Source organism: Glycine soja, chromosome 4 (genome assembly GCF_004193775.1).
Source record: "Glycine soja cultivar W05 chromosome 4, ASM419377v2, whole genome shotgun sequence".
Lineage (NCBI taxonomy): Eukaryota > Viridiplantae > Streptophyta > Magnoliopsida > Fabales > Fabaceae > Glycine > Glycine soja.
Window position 1 is genome coordinate 9,020,491 of NC_041005.1, and position 18,961 is coordinate 9,039,451.

Genomic DNA, 18,961 nt, shown 5'->3' on the forward strand with positions numbered 1-18,961 from the left:
GTGTAATACTTACGGATTGGTAATCTGATCTGTAAATTTAATATAACTTACGATTGAGAATCCATATGCTTCTTATGGATTATCAATCCGTAATTTTGTTTTAAAATTATTTTTTATTTTTAAAAATTTATTTTATTGTTTAATTACAAAAAATTAGAATTGATAATTAAAAAACTTTTAAATAGATATAGTTAGAATGTTCATTTGATAGTTATAGTTTGTATAGTAAGAAAGTAATATTTAGGGTTAAAGAATTTATACAAATTTTTCTTTGGTTTTTAATTAAATTTAATGTATTATATTAAAAAATGAAATAAAAAGGGAAAATTATATGATAGTATAATTATGGTGTGGTTAGGAGTTTTTTGTTTGTCATTGAAATTTTTGAATGTTTTCTTAAGATGGACGAATATCAGAGTAGATGTATGATAGTGTAATGTCTAAAGAAGTCTATATGAATGACAAAAATGAAGATGAAGGTGGTGTGAATGAAGAACATGTTGATTGTTCTAATGCGATCAATACTTCTCAAGTATTAACATGATTTATTGTTATTAAAGTAATTAAATGAATGTTCCTTGAAGACTAAATTTGTATGGATTGCATTGTAGGTATTTGCTACCTGTGATGATGTTCTACATTAGGCTCGATCTGTTGCTTATGAAATTGGATTTGTGGCGGTGATTATGAGGTCAGACACAAATAATGGTATTAGAGGAAGGATCTCATTTGATTTAATTGGTTGTGAAAGGAGTGATTAGTATAAGACCAAGAAAAAGGATTTGGTAAGAACATGTACTGACAGTAGAAAATGTGGGTGTCCCTTTAAGCTGCGTGCAAAACCAGTTGTTGGAGGCAAAAGATAGATGGTAAATTTAAGTTGTGGGAGTCATAATCATGAATTGATGAAATTTTTAGTTGGACATCCATATGCTAGTCGACTGACTAAGTCAATGGTGAAACCAAGAAATATTCTTCTAACGTTGAAGAAGTACAATGCCAATAGTTATACAACAATCAAGCAAATATGTAATGCAAGAAATGCTTACCGTTCTTCCATAAGAGACAGTAATACTGAAATGCAACAATTAATGAAGCTTCTTGAACAGGATCAGTATATTCATTGACTTAGATTGAAGGATGAAGGTGTTGTACGTGACATATTTTGGAGTGATCCTGATGCAGTCAAATTAAGCAATGCCTATAATTTGGTATTTTTGATAGACAATACCTACAAAACAAACAGGCACATGTCACCATTACTTGATATTGTTGGTGTGACACCAACAAGGATGACATCATCTGTTGCTTTTACCTATTTGGAGGGAGAACATCTGAATAATGTTGTTTGGGCTCTACAACGGTTTCAAGGTCTTTTTCTTAGACGTGATGCAGTCCTTTGAGTTATTGTTACCAACAAAGATCTAACATTGATGAATGTAGCGAAAATTGCATTCCCTAAGGTTACCAATTTGTTGTGTCAGTTTCACATTGATAAGAATGTGAAGGCAAAGTCTAAAATCCTGGTTGGTCAAAAAAATGCATAAGATTATGTCATAGAAGCCTAGGGGAGTTTGGCGGATTGTCCTTCTGAGCAATAGTTTGATGAGTGCCTTAAGAAGTTTGAAATTACTTGCTCACCATGTCCAATGTTTGTTGACTATGTCAACCAAACATGGTTGATTTCTCACAAAGAAAGATTTATTAATGTCTGAACAAATAAGGTTATGCACTTGGGAAACACAACAACTATAAGTACGAAATGCATAACTTTCACTTTGCATCAGGTCACAAAATGTGTCCAAGAATACCACATGCACGTGTGCGACACTCTTATTAGCAAAGAGTGTGCAACCAAGCAGACACAACAAATATGCTCGAGCTGCTACAATTGACTGTGTTGCATCACATTTGCTTCAATATACATCTCACAGCCATGATAGTCGCACATATGACCCATGACATTGTACTATCTCAGCTCTTGCCTCTTTAGCACTGACTTCAAGCAATTCGACTAAGAGAAACACGACATCATCCACATGAAGAGGCTCAAAGCTATGGAACGTGCCTGCAATAGGCAGATGCAACAACGATGCCACATCATCCAAAGTGGTAGTCACCTCTCCTACTGATAGATGAAAACTACTAGTTTCCTTATGCCACCTCTCCACGAAAGTAGACATAAATCCTCGATCACTCGTGTTCAGCGAACATACGATCAGAGGACGTAATCCTGTCATAACCACTAAGCCTTCGATCTTTGGAGCAAGCCTGCCAAATTTCTCAACCTTCCTTCCACGGGAGGATAACTTCAGCTCAGAACATTCCTGAAAATCACAATTTAACTCATTTCAGCAATAATAACAAATAGTTATGAAAATATTATTTATTTAAAAATATAAATACCTTTCCATTCCAAACTTTTGCTGCCACATGATAAACATACTCCATCAAAACTGATGTGTCGTGGGGTTTGCCTGAAAAACCCTCGGCATCAGTAACTACATCATCAACAGCTGCTTCTTCGGGCTGTTCATGGACCTCGTCATCTGCATGATCCACATGCTGAACATCCTTAGCAACAACTGCAACTTCCCGCTGCCTACGTGTAGATGTTGTGGGCCTTCACTGTTGGGGGGTTTCATCTGCATCACCACTGACTTCTTTCCTTAGGACTCTTCCTATAACCCTGTCTAAAGTCATTTCCAAACCCGTGGTTCTAACCATAATCTGCATATTAAAACAGTCAAAACAATTTATGTAAGCGTTCAAACAATATCTCAATCAATTACTATTTAATAATTTATAAATAAGATTTTTATAATTTTTTGAATAAATTTTTTATTACTTTAATATTCATAAATGCATATAAAATTCTTTTTCAATATATAGAGTTCACAACACTAATTCTAGTAAAATTAAATTAATGACCAAAATATAACTACATTTTTTATTTTTATTTCTAACAAATCACTATTTCATTTTTTACTTTAATTTTTTTTACTAATGAAAATATTTTAATTTTATATTTCCAAAAACTATTTATATAGATATTTAATACTATGACTGTAATAATATATATATATATATATATATATATATATATATATATATATATATATATAAATTGTAATTTAAGAATTGTAAAATTTGTAATTTACAAAATTATATTTTCTTGTTAAACTAACTAAATTGTCAAATATATACTAATAAATTTATAAAACACTTTTTAAAATATCAAGTATAAGAAATTGTAATTTACTTATACTTTTTTAAAATAATTAAATCACAATAATATATATATTAAAAGCTTTTAAAAAAAAGGTGAAGGGCATTAATAGTTGGACTGGTGCTCAAAGCAAAACCCTACCTTTATATATCACCGCAACTCAGTAGTGTATAAGGTAGGTATATGGACTCAAGTCTCTCGACTGGTTCGTTAAGCCTATGGATTCAGTGGATAATGAGTCTCTTTTTTTTTAAAAAAAAATTGTATAATTATTTTTAGTTTTGCTGTTCAATCCGTTAAGCCCGTGGACCTAACAAACTTTATCTACAAACTCACAAATCATCCGTTGTTTAATCCACCTAAGTCCAATGTGCAAGTACCATTAATTTGTTATTTTAAGATTTTGATCTTTAACATAGATTATTATTGTTATTTTGTTATGTTTAAATTGTTAGCATATTTTAATGTGATAGATTTTAGCTTAAAAAATAAAGTCAGTTTTTTTCTTTTAATTTTATACATTTTTCACTTTTTTTAAAAAAAATTATATAATTTTTTTAAAATTAATATTTGGGTTGGCATACTAGTCCATTTATCTGTGTACTTTTGCCGATCGGATACGGACCTTGAATAAAAAAATCTAATTGTTTTACGGACCAAGCTTATCCGACTCTTCTAAAATGCGAGCTTTGTGGTCCAAATCTTAAACGGGCCGGACCGATCCGTATGCCCACTCTTCCTAGTTTATGTGTAATTGTGCACAAGCCATGCCAAAATATAAACAATAAATAATTCCCTTCCCATTAATCTTTTAGTTTACTACTAGTTCTTTTCATTAAAAAGAAAAAAAATATACAAGGAATATTGTTTTTACTGAAAAATTGTTTTTACTGAAAAAAATAAATTTAGATACACGTTGCATCATAAAGAAAAAAGGATACAAAAAATAGTTTATAAGGAAAAAAAGGCTATTAATATTATTTGTAAAAATATCACCCTAATGAAAATTGCTTCAACTCATCTGTCACCATAGTCTAATGCCGCAGCAGCATCCTTCAAATGGAAACAAATACTGTGATCAATCATAATGATTTTCTGGCGATGACACTAAGGCCACCCATGAAGGGCCTCAAGGGCTCAGGTATAAGGACAGATCCATCTTCTTGTTGGTAATTCTCAAGCAAACATATAATCATCCGTGGTACAGCACAAGCTGTTGCATTTAATGTATGAACAAACTGAGGTGGGGCAAGATTGCCTTTAGATTTTTTTGCACTTGTGGCTTGTGCTTCTGATGCAGGACGATACCTTATTCCCAAACGACGGCTCTGATAGTCTGTGCAATTTGATGCGCTTGAGATCTGACACAATAAGAAGCCTCAGCAATTATATTGAAAGTCAGATGCTTTTTGTACAAGGGAATAGCATGGCGTTGCGTTTTCAAGCGTGGTAAGCTTCAGCAATCATTGTTAACAAGTAACAAAACAAAATGCAGTTTCTCTTAGTGCAAGTGAAGAGTAATTCTTGCACAAGTATAGTATCTACTGGTTATATTAAAATAATGATAAAGTCTGCATTAAGGTCCGTGTGGAAATCATTTTGATATTATCTTCAACTTTTGATTAGTCATACCCACAGGCATTGCACTCAAGCCAGAATCTCAGCCTTAGGGCCATAAAAAGTATAGAGATGTCTCGGAAGATTGAAAGGGAAAAAGTTGTTGCAGTACCTCACCAAACCGTTCTAAACCAGGCATCCAAGCCTCCACATCGAATTTCTGATAGGCAGGTGCACCTAAATCTTCAGAAGCCATATCCAAAGTTCTGCATAAAAGCTTAGTTATAATAAAAACAGCAATGGAATCGTGTTAAGAAATGAAGAAAGAATGTACTAACTACTATGAACATAGTGGTAACTCTCACTTAAAATGCAATCCCAGGGATGAGAAGAGGTCTTCTTCAATTGTAATAAGCTCTTGGTGGTAATGTTCACTCTCTTCTGGGCGGCAGAAAATAAACATTTCCACCTTGCTGAATTGGTGAACTCGATAAAGACCCCTGCTCAATAATAATTATGATCAGAAAAGTTTGAGGAACCAAATATTTAAAAACAATAAAACATTAATATTAGTGTGTTGAATAAGACATTAAGAATAGGCACTTCCATTGGTTAAATAAATTTAATCCAATATATGCAACAAAAGAAAGTATTTTAAAAAATCAAATTCCCCCATATATTAAAAGGTTGAATATTATAAAGGATTTAAATCCATGGTCAAATCTATAGCTAGGAACATGGAATGAACAAAAACGCTCTAATTAATTAATTACCTTGTTGCAGTGCCAGCAGCACCAGCCTCGGTACGGAAACAATGAGAAAATGCCACATATTTTAAAGGTAACAATGAATCAGAGAGTATAGAATCCATATGAAGGCCACCGACAGGAATCTCTGCAGTGCCAATGAGGCATTGGTCACTGTCAGCGATGGAATAAATCTGTTCAATGTTAGCAACAAACATCAACAGAAGCTATGAACTTCAATCATCAAATTAAAGACATGAAATAGAAGGAATTTTAGGGAAAATAAAGCAAGGTAAGATCAAAGAATTTGTAGTTCTTAAGTTTAGCAAAATATAAAATAAGATGCAGACAGAAGGACTAAAAGGACACATGTTCTTCAGACTGCAGGTAAACTGTCTCAGTCAAAATGGTTGCCAAAACATGTTTGTCATGTATCTTATGTCCATGATCATGAAACTCAAGAATAGTTTACTAGCAAATGGTGAGAAAGAAAGCAACAACTAAGAGGTACACACTCACAAACCTGGGTATTATTTGCACGAGGTTGGAATCCACATTTTTCAACAACAGAGGATCGCACAAGTTCAGGCGTTGTTAATGGAGTAAAGCCTCTCTTCATCACTTCAGAGAGTGTCCAATTTACAAGAGCCATCTCTAACAAAACTGCTTCATTTTTCAGGTAGTAGAACTTTGACCCACTGACCTGTGAAGCAGCATATGTTAGATGCATCTGAGACAAAACTGAAGTCAAGTGCCAATAATATTCTAGTTCTTTTGAACATCCAAACTTCATCATAAAGTTTTTAAAAAAAATTAAGGAATAAATTACTGTCAAAGTTAGAACTTAAATTAAGGTCTTTGTATTGTATACAAGAACAGTGATAGAGATGAAGCATTTAATTTTAGAAAAGTTTCAGACTTCTTCAATCTCATATCATAAACAAAACCATTCCTGGCTACATTTGCACAAGAGAGTATGCTACCTCCAAGGCATCTGTGCATTTCCCAGAAAATAATAAGAGTACTACTAAGTTAATAGAATCCAACACCATGTCATGTTCACAGTGCAACATTTCACATATTAACCTGCATCTCAAGATGACACTAGAAATTGCCAAGCTTCAAATAGATGGTGCTTTAATGCTTTAAAATAATCTGAGTATACCTCTGCAGCTGCATCAAAATCAAATAGATCAAGCTCCTTTCCTAGTTGGAGATGATCCTTGACAGGAAAGCTAAATTTGGGAGAGCTACCAACCTAAAATGTCACACATTCACAACACATTAATATTTGAGAAAAAGAAATTGATGCATGAACCAGATCAACAAACAACCTTTTTCCTTGAGAAGAAAAAGGAAGGGAATTCTAATAATTGAAATACCATCTTCCTTATGGTGGAACAATCCTCCCCTCCTATTGGAACATCTGGATGAGTCATGTTTGGTATACACTGCGCTTCCTGTTGAAGCTCATCATTAAGCTTCGCCAAGTCTTCTTCCAAAGCAGCAAGTCCCTCCTTCAAATTCTTACCTGCGGACAAAAAGTGACAGTTTTAAGGAATTTACTTAAAATGCCAATTGGCTGAAACTTTGCACCAAAAGCACCTTCCTCAATCAATCTTTGACGCTCAGACTGTTCTAGTTTCCCTTTCATCTTGTTAGCCACTGCATTTCTTTCACCACGAACCCTCTCAACTTCCTGCTATCTGTAAGAAACAAATTAGCTAAGCCATTGAGAACAAAGATCTTTGGGCATTACACCAACACCCATCTTTCAAGCATTTCAGTGATGGTTGGTTGCTCACATTTAACATAATCTTAAACATTTATGTCTTGTTCGGATAAACTTAAAATAAGAAGGTAAAATGAGTTGAACTTCTCATTAGCTAAGATCAACTCATGTACCTCAGCTTTTGGAGAAGTTAGATGAAAGAGATTAGTTAAATGCATAAGTTAATTTTAGCTTATAAAGAAGCTCTATTTCAGATAAGCTATATGAGAAAACTTCTACAAATTAGCTAATGAAGAGCTAATTTTAGCTTACAGAGAAGCTCATTTCATTTTTTTTCTTCTTATTTTCTTCTCTTAGAAGTGCTTATAAAGAAGCTTACCCAAACAGGCCCAATATATTTCTTGTTCTTATTTCTTCTCCTTGATGCTTATGGAGAAGTTTATCCAATTAAGAACCATGAAATAAGCATTCAGTAAATGCCTTGCAAATCCACCCATTATTGTTGTTCTATCCAACTTAGAAATAGCAAGCATTCATCAATAAATAACAAGACATTTTATAAAGTAAAGATTAGATTTGAATTTATTCAGAATTGGTTATAAGAAAAAGAGGAAAAGGATCGAAGAGAAACATAACATAACATAACCTTCTGAAGAGTGAACATTTTGTCATAAAGGTGGAGCACGAGGTTCAAATCAGCATCAGAGTTGCGGTTCTTTAAGTTGGCAGCAACAGCTTCCTTGTTATCCTTTATCCACTTGAAGTCTATCGTGGCCTTCCATTGAGGCTTCACACCTGAAAGAGCAATTTTTTTTTTTTTTAAAAAATCAGTTTGGTTGCTGAGAAGTGGGAACGAAAGTGAAAGAGAAAAACGAGAAAAGTGTGTGGTGACCTTGGTCTTCAGTGGCCTTGGTAGTAGATGTTTGGACGAGGGCGGAGGAAGATAGAGCTCTGATGGGGCGTGACAATGGAGATTTCTGAAAACGGAGGGTTGGAGTTTTGAAAAGGAAAGTTGGAGAAGAGAAATTGGGAACTGAAGCGAGTTTGAGAGTACAACCATGTAAGCCCATCATCGTTTTCTCTGCTTTCTAGAGTCTGTGGCAGAGCTCCATTTATCCTTAATTCATGTAAACAGAACAACAAGTCATGGAAAATATCATAATGCTTAAATACTGAAATTCGTTCTCCAAAAATAAAGTATCATGGGATAATAAATTAATTCTCATCAAAAATATAAATTTAATTTTTAGATGTACGTACAACAAATAAAGATAATATGGTATTTTTTTATTTTTGAGTAATCCATTTATTTCTAACTCACACTTTCATGCATGAGTTTCATTATTTAATCAAACTATTTTTTTATTTTAGTTAAAACTAATAAAGTTTTACTCCTTAATGTCATTTTTAATATATGAGTCACTGAATAAAAAATTTAATTGAAAATATTCTAAAAGTAAAAGTACCAAAAATATTGTTTATTACAGTATATTGTAGATAACTATCTCTATTTTAATTTAATTATATACTCTTGAAAGTTTCTGGGTTGAAAATATATTTTTCTAAACATACTTGGTTGTAAATAACTCAATATCATTCTTGGTTGTCAAATATATTCATTTATACATACTTTTTTTTTTTCAATTGATTGAAATTTCTTTAAAATATAGAAATTGTTGGTTTCATATTTTATTTAATAATCATTTTTCATAATATTGTAGTTTCTAATCAATATTAAATCTGTGTAATTATGTTATAATAAAAAAATTATATCCTTATTTACATATTTCATTATATATTTTAAATAATAGTATTTATAAAATTAATATGTTTATAAACTAAAAATATTTATTGAAATATCATAGAGTTACGTCTTATTTTATTAGTTAGATCCATAAAATGAAGATGAATACAATCAAGATTATTTCATACCATTTCACTACTGTCACATTTTATTCCTATAATTGAATAATGAAAGAGGAACAAGGATAAGATTTTTTTAATAAAATTCTCATTTCCCCCTTCTAAGAGCGAGGGGATGGAACAAGAATATGATATTTTATAAAATTATAAAAATACTATTTGTTTCCTTTACTATAAATTGTGTTCTTTGTTCAAGCTCCTTACATTGTATTTTCATTTTTTTTATTGGTATATATTTTCAATTGGTTAATATTAACCATTTACCCAAAGCTATAAAAGTTTAGCATTTTTCGGTGAGTTTTTAGTGTTGTTGGCATAAAAAAATATTTTTCCAAACAGACATTAGACACATTAACACGTAAGCATCTTTTCCAACAACATTAGACATGTTGACATAGAAAAACATCTTTCCTCTCTCACATCAAATGGGCTTAACATAGAAAATAATTTTTTTCTCGTGAAATACTTTTGGTATTAAGTAGTATTTTTACTAGTGACTACAAAACAATAGAGAAAAAAACACACCTTTTAACTAGGACAAGTTTTGTTGCCGGAATCAGTATAGTACAATTACCGTGAAATAATAATAAAAAAACGACAATCAATTATCGGATGTCTATCAATATGTTTGAAATGAATTATGTAATGTGAATCCGTTACTCTCCACGTCTATTCGTCAAATTTACGTCAGAGGATTATATTTATAAACTATTTATCGATTATGGTCTCTTTCATAAGTAATTACGGAGGGGGTTCGTTTTACATGAAAGTCGCCAATGCCGTTGGCGATAAAGCTTGACTCGTCATTGCCATTGTCGTTACAGGACCTGACATGGACGGTACCGTCATTTCCACTGGCGATACGTGATGACGTGGACGGTGCCGCCATTGCCACTGGCAATACACGCTAGAGTTCCGCTTCTTCCTTTGACGAGATAGGCGACCCAGGCCACGTAGGCACGTGAAGAAGGTCTCGCCTTCTCTATTGGCGAGATACGTGAAGAAGGTCTCGCCTTCTCTATTGGCGAGATACGTGGTCACGTGAAGAAGCTCAGGTCACAGCTTTGCAGTGTTTAGGGCAACAACTTTGCAGTGTTTAGGGCAGCAACATGCAGAGTAGGGATTGAAAACGCAGAGTAACCTTTTGACCGTTGCTTGTTTACGTTTTCTTCTATAAAAAAAACCTCCATCAACGTTTTATGTACACTTCTCTTCTTCAAGCTGAGTTTTTCTCCTTTGTTGAGTTTCACTGAGTGTGTGCGTGCTGCGCTTCCTTCAAGTTTGCTGTGTATTTCTCTTCCATAATTCATTCCTGGTAAGTGATTTTCTTAAATAAGATTTATATATTCTGATTTATATATTTTGTTGTTAATATTATAAAAATAGTAGGTTAGTTAGTATAATTAGGTATTGTAAGTTTAGGTTGATTAGGATTAATAGATATTGTAAGGTTAGGTTAGTTACTATTAATAGGTATGCTATTTATAATTTTTATGTATTAATAGATATTTGAAGGTTATGTTAGTTAGTTTGGTTTGTTGTATATATTTTTAGATATTATATATATATATATATATATATATATATATATATATATATATATATATATATATATATATATATATGATTTTAGTCAACCACGCATATTATTAGCTTTAGAAATATTAGGCACACGTAATATTAGCTAGCTATAGAAATATTAGGCACAAGTTAATATTAGTTTTAGGTATATATTTGTAAATTTTAGGCAGACATAAATTTTTCGTTTTTGTAATATTAAGCATTTCACACGTAAATAAATAATTGTAATATTAGACACATGTAAATTTGCCTTTTTAGTGTTATAATTTTGTATGTTACATATAGATAGTATAGTTTTAAATAAATGAATTGATAAGTTAATATTGTTTGAGTTAATTATTTTTAGTTTTTAGTTATATATATATGATAAGATAGTGTTAGTTTTAGTTTGTAGGTTAATATTATTTGTTTTAGGAAATTTACGTTATTAAAAATATGATACATTGTACATTATTATTATTTTTGTATATATATTGTTTAAATAATTTTTTGCATTTCAATATTTGTTTGTATTATAATTAATTTGTTAGTCCATATTTTATTTAATTATTTGTTTGTTAATTGTAGAATATATTTTGTTATTTATTTAAATTTGTCTTCACATGTATTTTAATTTATTCATAGAATATATTTAAAATTGTCCAGTTTTATTTATTACAAATTTATTTATATATATTTAATAACATTTTTATAAATCTATGTAGTTTAATTTATATTATCTACAAATAATATATAAATTGTTTTGTGAATTTATTGTATTATATTTTATTTTGCAGTATCAATGACATATTCATCGTCATGTCCATCACATATTAAAATTAAGTTTGGCCCGATCGATGGTGATGTATTATGGATGCAACCTAAGCATGTTTCAGAACATGTTTGGAATGGGGAAGAAGATCGGAAATTACATATCAAACGAGCTGTCCCCACGTATTAAGGGGAAGAAATTTTCAGAGCAAATTTTTTCTTTTCTTCGACAATTTGGTTTTTACTTGATTATGAAGATAGGATACTTAAAAATAAATGTCTCATTAATTAGTGCTTTGATAGAAAGATGGAGGCCGGAAACACATACGTTTCACATGAGATACGGAGAGTGTACTATTACTCTTCAAGACGTCTCTGTATTGTTAGGTCTACGTGTGGATGGTTTACCATTAATCGATCCAACAAATCTTAATTGGGCTGATTTATGTAAGGAATTATTGGGAGTCAGACCACCACAAGAAGGTGAAATTAAAGGTAGTGTGGTTAAATTAAGTTGGCTGACTCACCATTTTGCACAAATAAATAACCACGACGAAGAAGAACAAGTACGAAGGTGTGCCCGTGCATGGATACTAAGATTCATTGGAGGTGTCTTGTTCGTTGACAAAAACAGTAACAAAGTTTCGCTAAGGTACCTTCAATTTTTACGTGACTTTGAAGACTGTAGCACATATGCATGGGGACCTGCCGTACTTGCTTTTCTATACAAAGAGATGTGCAGTGTCACCGATTATAAAACTAAATCAATCGGAGGTATGTGCATCTTACTACAAATGTGGGCATGGGAACGATATCCAACCTTGGCTCCAAAGAGGTATGTGCATCTTACCACCATTTCCATCTTGTGATGTGGCCATTAATAGGGTCCCATGGTATTTCCCGTATAAATGTGTGCCGTCAACTTGTATGATTGACTTACAGTACTTAAAAGCCTCTTTACATTGACCAAATGTCCAAAATACTCTATGAAACACACGATGTTCGCGACTCACGCTATTACCAACAATAAAATCGTCATGTAGTATTTGAAAATAAGAGTCAGGAGAATGATTTTGCATGTGTGTTAGCCATGACGAGAGTTTCGCATACGACTCTTCCCAATTGCCATATTCAATTGCAATCGTTTTTTGTTTCGCCATCCATGCTTTTCTGTATGAAACCTTATAGGAAAATTCATTATTTATCCTTTCTTGAATCAATTTTTTTTTTATTGATGAATCTTCTCTGATCATGTCTGTAATTCAAATAATAAAATAAAATAACAAATAACACAAAAGTAGGATAATATGAACATAAAAAACGTACCTACTACGCAAGTCGCAATTAAATCTGAATCAAGCTTCTCATGGTCTTGTGTCATAGTCATATTTAGACATATGTGCGGTCCACCCCATTGTGTCACTTTCCATGCATCAGTTTTTTTAGATAAAATTGTCCTCATATAAAAAGGGCAAGGAGACTCTGCGTTGTTGTTAGGGCAACAAACGATATATTTGTGTGATTTCATTTCAACAACCTTAAAACTTTGATGCACCTTCATCACATATTGTTTCAGTGCATTTTTTACCGCATCTTTACTGTCAAAATCCATGCCAACATATAATTCTTGTCCAACATTAAAAGTCGTTGGCATGTCCAAACCACAAATGTCCTCCTTGTCCGGATGACTCCAATTGATATTATTCTAATGCAAAGCATCATTCCAAAATGGATTTTAAATTCCTGGTACACCTAATAATTTTTAAAAAAAATCACATCAACAAACTACTCGTATTTAGTTACCATTAAATACAATTCTCATAAAAAGATAGATGTATTCAACTAATTTTGTATTTCATAAAATTTACCTTTAGTTGGGTGAATAATTGAAACTGGTTCAACGATGTCGGTGACTTCATCGTCTGTATCAGATATTCCATCAACACTATCATCTTCATCGAAAGACTCTTTAACGTATGAGTTAGACGCAAGATAATCATCATCATCATCTTCATCATCTTGTAAATTATTTATATTTCTTGGCAGTTCCGACTCATGATGAGATACATTATGTCCACATGACGTAACAAAATTTGCAACATGAAACATAGAACCACCACCAACATCCTTTTCTACGTACAATTCTAGAACTGACATTTGTTGTTGTTGTTGAAAAATTTCGATCATAGTTTCAACATCTTCGTCATCACAAATTTGCAACACAACATATTTTCCTAAAACTAAAAATCTACAACTTATAGTAGAAATAATTTCATTATTTTCTAACTTTACCTTATCTCCAATTTTTTTTTCAAAGCATTGAAACTAATTCTGCGTTTAATTTGAATTGCCTTTTTACTGCCTTCAAATATTACACCATCATTGTCTTCATATACTCTTCCGTTGAAATACAACAGTGTAATAATTGAATTCATGATATACCTACATGAACAAAATTAAAAATAATTAATCATAACAACAATAGTTTTAAAATAAATAAGTGTATTTGCTTGCTTCATCTACTAACTTAAACTTAAACTTAAAATTAAACTTAAACTTAAACTTAAAGTTAAACTTAAACTTAAACTACAGATTAAAATTTCATTCTAACTTCAAAAAACTAGAAGGGAATCACATAATTATTTGTAAGGTCTGTCCACCCATGAACAAAGGCTTATAAATAATTAAACATTATTAAAAAATAACTTCAAAGTAAAAAACCTAATTACAAAAATTAATAGGCTTAAACTTCACGTTAAAATTTGTTTCTAAATAAAACAATTATTACTTCAATTAAATATTTTGTGAATGATAAAAATAAAAAAATTTATTTGCTTCCTCTATTAAACTTAAAGTAGACATTGATACGTCATTCTAACAAAAAAATTATTACTCCAATTAAATAATTCAAAAAAATTCCTTAACTTCAAAAACTTGAAGAGTCACCTCTAAATATTTTTAACTCACAAATAGCATCAACAAAATTTTATAACCGGAAGGGTCACACGTCAAATTTCTAAGCCACAAAAACCATGAACAAAGAGGATTACAAATAATTACTCATACTAATTTTAAAATAAAAATTCTAATTCAAAAAATTAATACACTTAAACTTTACCTTCAAATTTTAGTCTAACAAAAAAAATTATTACTTCAATTAAATATTTTGTCAATGATACAAATAAAAATATTTATTTGCTTGCTCTATTAAACTTAAACTACACATTTATACTTTATTCTAAAAAAATTACTCTAATTAAATAATTTATGAAAAATTCCTCAACTTCAAAAAAATTTCAGACACAAAATGGAAGGGTTATAAATGGAAGGGTTACACTTAAAAAATTTTCAGACGCAAAAATCATAAAAAAAAAGGCTTACAAATAATTACTGCTAATTATTTTTAAATAAAAAATCTAATTCACAAAATTAATACACTTAAATTTGAGCTTCAAATTTGATTCTAACCACAAAATTTATTACTTCAAAATAAAAAATTTGTACATGATAAATAAACAAAATAAAAGAAGGTTTTCTTTAAATAAATACAAAATATCCTTACTTTAAATAAATAGAAGATAGAATCAGCAAACTTCAAGCAAAACGAAAACCTTTCTTTCTCTCTACACACTACTTTGTTACTGTCTTCAGTGTCAAATTTTGCAAGTGCTGAGTGTCAAATTTTGCAAGTGCTCTATTCAAAGAAAATTTACATCAAAGCTGAAGCATGCATGTGATTTGCAATGTAAATTTACACGCCATTAAAGCAAAACTGTATGCATGTGACCTGCTGCATGCCTAGCCTGAATGCCCTAACCTCCTGCAATGTAAGAACAGTACCCTAGCTAGAAGGCTGATTCACGTCCACCTTGGTCACGCAGGAGCCAATGGCGGGACTGTCCACGTTGGCACATGTCCCGTCATTGGTATTGGCGGCATGGGCTTTCTCCTTGGTCTCGCAGGAGCCAATGGCGGGACTGTCCACATTGGCACATGTCCCGCCATTGGTATTGGCGGCATGGGGTGTATCGCTGTTGGTGCTGGCGGCACCCAGCCATGTCAGCACCATTCTCGCCACTGCTGATGGCGGTATCAGTGGTATCACAATTGCTGGTGGCGACTTCCATACAAAAACTGACCCCCTCCGTAAATACTTAAAAAAGAAACCCCTTTACATAAATAGTTTGTAAAGGTGACTCACTGAGATAAATTTGCCTCTAATATTCTCATTACACAAAAATAAATATTTATTGTTTTTGTTTTGACGTGATTAATCACGTTAAAGAATTGAAAGCAAACTTGTGTAAATGGTAAACAATTAAATTTCCACTAGGAAAAAAATAATTGCAAATAACCTTTTTTCTCGTAATGATTGTCACTCCTCTAAAATGTGGATTTTTTTTTTTTTATCAAAGACGTATAATTTTTATTTGGGGTCTTGACTCGAGTCGAGCAAGTTTTTTTTTTTTTTTTATAAGCAAATCAAACCAAGTGGAACACTCATCCATATATTGTGATAATTTCCATCCATAGAACGAGACTGTTTAGTATCATATGCATGGAGATAACAGAACTTCGGCTTAAAATTACAAACCAATTTATATACAAGTCTGTTTAATTATTATCATGTGGAGATAGAGAAAGAGATAGTTTTGAGGATTATTACATGGAAATGCTGGCAAGCTTGTTAATTAATGATCCACCCTTTTTTTATAAGCTTAATGATCCATCCTTATAATGCAGCGGAGGCACTTTCCTTCCAGGAGATAGTCAAAAGCTTTGTTGATGTCCTCATGCGTTATGAAGCCGTCCAAGTCAAGCTTCTGTGACACAAATGCACGGCAATATATAATATAGCTAATGGTTGCTACTTTCTACAAAGTAATATATTATTGATTAATGATAGATATACATTCATTTATTTTAAACATTCTAATCAATATCTCTCATTTATCTTTATCATTACTCTTTTTCTATCACATTATCACATTATAAACAACTTATAATTTTTTTCCTTTTTTCAACTCTATCTCTAGGTGTAAGATAACATTGGGGTGTTCATCAAATATTTTTCTATATCAATATCTTTTGTTTTGCCTACTAACATTTCTTTTAACAGGGCACCATTCTCAATTCACTGTTAATATTTAATTTTGAGTTTAAAATTAGTGGCAATGCATGGATTGTCATTAATTTTATATACATATACAATTTGGGTTTGATGCCTCCAAATAGTGATCCGATTATATTTTTGTCTTTTATTAGTTCATAAGGACTCAGCGTCACTGGTGAGCCATGTATTTCCATCATGTTGATGGATTGATAAGTGTATCAATTTATCTGAAGTAGTAAAGTTAAAACGGAAGTTCGAATGTCGAATTCACAGAGACTTTTTGTACTTAGGTAGATAAATACTTTATTAATAAAAGAAGTTAAAGAAAATTATTTTGAAAATGTTATAAGAAAAATAATAATTTAAATTGGCAGAAAATTAAATCACATAAGAATTTAAATTGATTAATTAAAGACAGAAAAAATTAGAGAACCCAATAATTTTGTAGAAGTAAATTCAAAAGATGAGAATGTTAGAAACTTAGCCTATCAGAGTTACTTCTTGATGTAATGTTAATAATTTTTTTCTCTATTTATAATTATTTCAATTTACACATGCATTTGCTAGTATACTCTAACTTTGATTCCTCACATGAAAAAGGCTAATTTTTCTATTTTCTCTTCCAAATTCATTTGCAGAACTAAAATAGTAAATTGTATCAAGAATAAAGATGTATAACATACTAAACAAAATCAACTTATCCCTAATGATGACCCTATTTAGATATCATTTCCCAGTTCTATTATAAAATAACGTTTCCCAACACTACCCCCTAGAACTTATCATGCAAATGGGTGATCAAGCCACAAGCAATAATATTAAGCACAAGAAAGAATAATGCATAGGTAATATTATTAAATAGATAGAAAGAGAAAATTATATCAAAAGTAGTTGGTTATCAAGTTCCTAAAGAAGGAGAGTTTAGCCTCTCATTGTCATGGAGGCTTCACAACTGCAAGAGAGGAATATTTAGTAAAGGGGGAAAAGATAAGAAAGAGAATCGAGGGAATGAATGATTTCTAATGTTTGTTTATCCTTCTTCTAGCCTTTGTCTTCTATAAGGAATTGTATTCTCTTAGAATTCTTATGTGTCATTTCCTTCTTCTCTCTCATTCTTTTATAGGTGCAGATCGACTTAGTTTTCACGTAACCTTCGCGCTAAACATGCTTGTCACGCTTAGCGAGCATGACAACAATGTCTTGCGCTTAGCGTGTGGGCCATGCTAAGCGTGACTCTTTCCTGATTTAGCCTTCTTTCTTCAATTAGCCCTGCTTTCCTGAATTATCTTGCTGGCGCTCAGCATGCGGTTCCCGCTAAGCCTAAGCCTCGTGCTGAGCGCCTAGAACACGCTAAGCGCGCCTCTTTAGAATTCCAATTTTTACTCTTTTAGGTTTTATTTTACTCACTAAGTATCATAAATTCATCAACTTTTCATATTTTCTGCACAAAAACTAACTGATGTTAATTTAACAATTATTTGCTCAAAAAAGAAGAATTAGAAGAGAAAACTTACGAATTCCTATATAATTTAACCCCAAAATATACTCATAATTAATAATTATCACATCTCTAATATAAATGTTTTCCCCCAACCCTGATCCAAACAAACCAACCATAGAGAGTTAATAAAATGAGTGTATAGTGTATATTAAACTCAAACGAAGAGAAAACAAAAAATGAAAATAAAAAAAAACATGTTTTTTTTTGTTTTATTTGGATAACATAAATTAAAGTGAAATGGAAAACAATTAAGCCATTTGATGTTTTTATACTTGGATAATTATTAAAAATCAGTTGCGACCTCTAATGTGACTTTTGAAGTGATGCATTTAAAAATGTTAATTGAGTTTTAGATTAGCTAGTTTACAAAATTGAATCTGATATATATATATATATATATATATATATATATATATATATATATATATATATATATATGCGTGCAGATGTGCATGTTAGAGTTTAAAGGAGGAAAGGGAGCAAACATCTCGACTGCTATTAATTAAAAGCATCCGCCATTAATAAGCCAAAGCCTATGCACTCGAAGCAATAATCAACACCGCCATCTGTCATTTCCTTAATCACCTCAGAGGTGAGCAGAGTTATTTAATTAATTAGACAAATATCAATTAAATGCTGCTTATGTATTAAATTAGAGAGAAAGAGATTTATTGAGCTTGCATACCATGTTATTTCCCTTGTTAGGATAACCAAGGGGCAGCTGCATATACACTTCCTCAAATAGATCACCATTGAGGAAAACATTGTTAATGTCTAGCTAAACCAACCTCCATTTTTTTTGTGCAACTAAAGCTAATAATACCGGAAG

The 18,961-nt window shown here is 31.6% G+C and overlaps 2 protein-coding genes across 5 annotated transcripts; both read right to left on the reverse strand.

The window, feature by feature from the left end:
- Window positions 1-1,928: 1,928 nt before the first annotated feature.
- On the reverse strand, window positions 1,929-2,703 carry LOC114410512 (protein MAIN-LIKE 1-like). Its single transcript, XM_028374501.1, has 3 exons — window positions 2,655-2,703; window positions 2,407-2,549; window positions 1,929-2,327 (listed from the first exon to the last, which is right to left on the reverse strand). Exons 1-3 carry the CDS (start codon window positions 2,701-2,703, stop codon window positions 1,929-1,931), a joined length of 591 nt encoding a protein of 196 aa, XP_028230302.1.
- Window positions 2,704-4,038: 1,335 nt separating this feature from the next.
- LOC114409263 (serine--tRNA ligase, chloroplastic/mitochondrial) lies at window positions 4,039-8,405 on the reverse strand. 4 transcript variants are annotated; one of them, XM_028372659.1, is made up of 10 exons: window positions 8,157-8,404; window positions 7,911-8,059; window positions 7,138-7,231; window positions 6,915-7,063; window positions 6,698-6,790; window positions 6,056-6,235; window positions 5,560-5,726; window positions 5,152-5,286; window positions 4,959-5,052; window positions 4,039-4,590 (listed from the first exon to the last, which is right to left on the reverse strand). In XM_028372659.1, exons 1-10 carry the CDS (start codon window positions 8,335-8,337, stop codon window positions 4,312-4,314), a joined length of 1,521 nt encoding a protein of 506 aa, XP_028228460.1. In that variant the 5' UTR covers window positions 8,338-8,404; the 3' UTR covers window positions 4,039-4,311. The 4 variants fall into 4 exon arrangements, with proteins under 4 accessions (XP_028228460.1, XP_028228462.1, XP_028228463.1 ...); XM_028372661.1 differs by having other exon boundaries at window positions 7,138-7,238; window positions 8,157-8,346; XM_028372660.1 differs by having other exon boundaries at window positions 4,575-4,683; window positions 8,157-8,405.
- Between the last annotated feature and the right edge of the window lie 10,556 nt (window positions 8,406-18,961).